This window comes from Gasterosteus aculeatus, chromosome 4, assembly GCF_964276395.1.
Source record: "Gasterosteus aculeatus chromosome 4, fGasAcu3.hap1.1, whole genome shotgun sequence".
NCBI classification, from domain to species: Eukaryota; Metazoa; Chordata; class Actinopteri; order Perciformes; family Gasterosteidae; genus Gasterosteus; species Gasterosteus aculeatus.
Genome location: NC_135691.1, coordinates 430,001 through 435,000, shown reverse-complemented (window position 1 = coordinate 435,000; position 5,000 = coordinate 430,001). Strand labels below are relative to the sequence as shown.

The 5,000-nt window shown below is 53.4% G+C and overlaps 1 protein-coding gene across 6 annotated transcripts in view; it reads right to left on the bottom strand.

The window, feature by feature from the left end:
* Nucleotides 1–5,000, bottom strand: part of LOC120817661 (protocadherin-1) — a 78,147-nt gene that overhangs the window by 64,893 nt on the left and 8,254 nt on the right. For all 6 annotated transcript variants that reach the window (XM_078101659.1, XM_078101656.1, XM_040174091.2 and 3 more), the window contains one exon: nt 1,058–3,241. In XM_078101659.1, coding sequence (XP_077957785.1) covers nt 1,058–3,241 — 2,184 coding nt within the window. The remainder of the gene's footprint in view (nt 1–1,057; nt 3,242–5,000) is intronic.

Sequence of the window (5,000 nt, the reverse complement as noted above, 5' to 3'; positions counted from 1 at the left end):
GTGATGACACATGGCAGGTGTGTGTGTGTGTGTGTGTGTGTGTGTGAGAGAGTCTTTGGTCCACCAATGTCTTTAGTAATGATCTTAAGCATTACTAAAGCACACACACACACACACACACAAAATAAACAAAGGACAAATCAACAACAAGACTTGTATCCGTACAGTCCGAACATCGCGGGATGTGATTGTCAACTTCTTTTCACAGTGCACGTTTTTAATTCATCACAAACAGTAACAAAAAAACTCCCTCTTTTTGTACATTAAATAGAGTAGAGCAAGGCACTCTGGGTAAAACAAGGCAACAGCGGGCGCGGGGGGAAGTCCTGCCCTTCATCTGTGCAAACAGCTGACTTGTGAAACCCGCCCGACAGGTCTAAACATTGGTTCTGAACCGGATAGAAGCACTCAGTTCCGGTCCGAAAGAGAACCGCCGAGGAAACCAAAGAAAAAAACAACATGGATCATGAATTCACAGTCACACTCCATCACGCTGATCCCCCCGTGAAGAGAAGCCTTCATTAGAAACAAAAAATACGACCATGTCTTGAGTAATAACACACAAAATGCTCCTTCACGTGACAACAAGGTGAAACACAAAACAACTAAATGGAGGATAGACCCATACAGGATTATCAACGTTTCACATCTTCATGAATCCAGAATGTGCACCCCTTCAATTCGTTGTTGTTTACTGGCTTTCCTAAGACGCTTCCAAACAACTGAACACAATAAACATCAAATAATCAGCATGGGAAACAAACAGAAAATATATATTCGCTAGATGGTTGAGAGTTCATTTTTTAAGGGTTTGATAAATATTGGTGAGCCCATATTTGGTCTATCCAATCATCTTCACGGTGAGAAAACACAAAAAAACAGAAATGGAAGAAAACAACCAAAATAATAATGGAACAAGCTGTAAAGGAGAGGAGGAATCAGTGCGGCTTTTGGTTGGACGGAACGTGCCCAAAGAGTCCTGGCGCGACTACCACACCTGCTTGGTCCAATAGATGTTGTCCGTGTTGTACATTGGCGTGTTTGCGTAGTCTCCTACCTGTTTGCTGCTGTATTTGGGCGGGTTGGCCTTGTAGCTGTAATCCGAGTATTGGTCGGAGCCCGTGGAGTTGTTGTCACCCGTCCCCACGAAGGTGTTGGTGGCCGGCAGGTCCTGGACAGCCTGGTGCTTCTTGGAGGCGGAGGGTGACTGCGGCTGCAGCTGGATGGAGGGCAGCGGGGAGTTGGAGCGGTAGTGGCGCCCAAGGTCGGGGCTCCCCGGAGGGTAGTTGAGGGGCAGGTGGATCCGGGGGCTGTCGGTGACGTCCTCGTTGATGAGGTTAAAATTGAGGCTCTTCTGCAGGCCGGCCTCCGCTTCCTCCTCCAGTGGCTTGGCCGGTTTGGGAGCCTTGCCCTTCTTGGTCTTCTTCCCTTTGCTGCTTTTGGGACCCTGCTTGGGGGCGTACAAGTCCTTGCTCTCCTTCTTTCCGGCCTGGTAGCCGCTCTTGGTGTCCTTCTGCAGCCGGTGCCTGAGGACTACCACAGCCACGATGACGAGGATCACGCCGGCGATGCCCGCCAGGCTGCCGTACAGGATGTTGCTGCGCTGGGCGAGGGCGTAGTTGGGGTCCCCGGCGATGTCCCGGTCCAGTGGGGTGTAGAGGCTGTGCCCCACCAGCGCCTCGATGAGGGACACGTTGGACTTGGTGTCGTTGACAAACACATGCACCAGGGCGGTGGTGTGGCGAGGGGGTTTGCCCTTGTCGCTGACCTTCACCACCAGGCGGTGCAGGCCATTGTGCTTGCTGGTGAACTCTTGCACCAGCATGATTTCCCCACTGGTGGGCGAGATATAGAACAGGTCGTACGGGTTCCCCCCCGTGATGGCGTAGACCAGCTCGGCGTTAGGCCCGGAGTCGATGTCCTCGGCCTCCACCATCTCCACGCTGGTGTCCAGCGGGGTGACTGGGGACATGTAGGTGTATGAGGAGTTGGCCGGCTTGGTGACGTAGGGGGCGTTGTCGTTCTCGTCCAGCACGTTAATGGTCACGCCCACAAAGGAGGAGCGGGGCGGGTCGCCGGCGTCCACGGCCCTAAGGCTGAAGGTGTAGGTGCTTTCCTTCTCGCGGTCGAAGGAGATGCTGGAGAGGATGGTGCCTGTGCCGTTCTGGATCACAAACTTCCCGTTGTCGGGCTCCACGTACAGCCTCACCCGGGCGTTCTCGCCCTTGTCTGCATCGGTGACCGTCACCACCCCGACAGGGTTGAGGGGGGCCATGTTCTCGATGACGGAGAAGCTGTAGCCACTCAGCATGAACTTGGGGTCGTTGTCGTTGCGGTCCAGGACGTTGATCACCACGGTGGCGGTGCCGGTCTTGCAGGGAACGCCCTTGTCTGCCGCCGCCACACGGAACTCGTAGCGCTCCCGCTCTTCCCGATCCAGCAGGTTCCTCACGCGGATCTCCCCGGTGTTGGCCTCGATCTCAAACAGCCTGGAGGCCGCCGGCTCCACGATGCTGTAGGCCAGCTCGGCGTTTGTGCCACTGTCCGCATCTGACGCCGTGACGCCCAGCACGCGATCGCCCGGCTGGTTGCCCTCGGCGAAGTCCAACTCCAGCAGCGTGGGGGAGAAGACGGGCGCGTTGTCGTTCATGTCTGTCACCTGCACCTTCAGGGAGTTGGAGCTGGACAGCGCCGGGTTGCCGGAGTCCACCGCCACAATCTCGATCCTGTAATCCCGCACGCGCTCATAATCCAGCGGGGTGGTGGTCTGCAGGAAGTACTTCCTCTTGCGGTCATTGGCCGACTCGCTGGCAGGGCGCAGCTGGAACGGGACGTCGCCGGCGACCACGCACGTCACAACCGCATTCTCCCCCTCGTCGCGGTCCGACACCTGCACCAGCGCCACCGGCGTGCCGATGGGCATGTCCTCGGAGATGTTGGCCACGCCGTCCTGGTGCGTCACCAGGCCGATGCCACGGATCTCGATGGCTGGCGCGTTGTCGTTCAGGTCCCGGACGTTGATGGTCACTAGGACCTTGGAGCTCTTGGAGTTGGGCCCGCGGTCTTTGGCCACCACGAAGAACTTGAGGAAGCTTTCCTCCTCGCGGTCCACTAGTCCCTTGACGTAGATGACGCCGGTAGAGCGGTCAATGCGCAGGAGCCTCTGCACGGCCTCAGACGCCTGATGGAGGCTGTAGTCGATCTCCCCGTTGGCGCCGGTGTCCGCGTCGTTGGCGCGGACCTGCAGAAAAAACACAACAGAGACGTCTTCTTGAGCAAAGGGAGAAGAGCCAAACCAAAAGGTTGCGTAATAATCCCGTTACACACTGAAACGCCCCTCTAGCTTCTTTGACTTATGAATATCATCACTAATGGAACACCGCGAAGCTCCTCATTGTTTCCGCGTGACGCGTTATAGCCGATCAAAGCCGACATCCAGTGGCCCGTTATGGCGAATCACCGGCGTCTAGTGGGCTAACGGGCGAAGGTTATGCTCCTCTCATCCTCAGAGCAGCGCCGGCTCCTTAGGGCCCATTAGAAGAGCCGGAGTGGCCTTGGACGCCCCGAAAAGGGAAGCAAACAGAGGTTCGGTCCTCGTTCGGACGACCTTGTCCGGACGCGGATAATACCGCTTAATTGCATTAATTTGGCCGCTGTGGAGAAATGTAGGTCGCCTTGTAGCTCTTAAATAGAGTAGTTGTTGAACAGCAGATTTAAAAGGTCCCTGCCGACTCAGCGTTGTGTTTGCAGGCTTCACCAGGCACAGCGATGTGGGAGGACGGGTTCACACTCCAAGGCCATAAATCAGCTGGTGGGGGATTATTCTTCCTTATTGAAACAAAAATATTAAACTTGTGTTAAAGGACACAGGAGCGTACGTGACCTTCTAGCTGAGGACGATTAACGGGTTACTTTTGGGACTTTCTCTGCAAGAGTTAGAGGAGATTCATAGCACTCTCCAGTCTGTAGGGTAAATAGCTTAGCATAAGCACTAGAAACAGAGGGAAAGAGCTAGTCTCGTCATGAGAAGTAAACATATAATATGTCATTTTTAATTTAATAATGATAATAATTTAATTTAATTAAAATGTTAGCTTTGCAAGAAGTGGTAGCTCCCCCACACCTTTACAGTCCTTTACATCCGTAAACTCTCAGCAAGGAACTAAACAGGCACATTTGAGAGACCAGGAAAGTACATTTGGGGGAATTAAAGCCATTTGGTGGTTTCAGGTTATTTTTTTATTTCTTCTGTTTGTCTTTTAGATACTTTAAAATCTGTTTTTGGGGGAACCAGTTTGAATATTTGTTTGAATATTCTGCAACATATTAAATATCCTGTTTCCTTCAGGGCCACCAACCGCGACGCCCCGCAGGACGTCACCCATCCTCATCAGGGGAGGAAGAGGTCAAAAAAAGCGTGAGTGAAATGACCCCCCGGTGAATCATTGAGCGCTCGCTGAGGACGGGCATTGAGCGGTGAGGCCTGGGCAAATAAAGACTGTTTACCACCCGGTTAACAATTAACCAGCGGCGAGGACCTGGAGTCCCTGAGCCAAACCGCCTCCGCCTGCACCTAAAGACCGACCGCAAGACCCGTATTTCCCGTCATTGCTCGTGATTACACGGAAGTTCGGTTAGTTTTTAATCGATTAATCAGTCTTTTCCTTTCTTTATGATTTGGCTGTCGCTGAAAGGACAGAAGCTAAAAGCTTCCGGTCGGATTCAATCGTTTGACTGAGATAAAATCCCTTTAACGGCCGATAGTGAGAGAAAGCAGGAAGGGGAGGGGCCACGCCGATGGTCGGGCTAAAGGGTCAGTGGTTAATGTGTGACTACTCGCGGCGGATCCCGCCGGACTCCTCTGTGCTCCCAGGTTACCTCCATGGGGTGATGTTTGCTCGGGATTCTGGGTAATGTTGCTCAACATGAGGAAAGGACTTTAGAAACGCTTCTTTCTTCACAGGGAAGTGAAGCCGAGTGAAGCTGAACGACTGATGGAT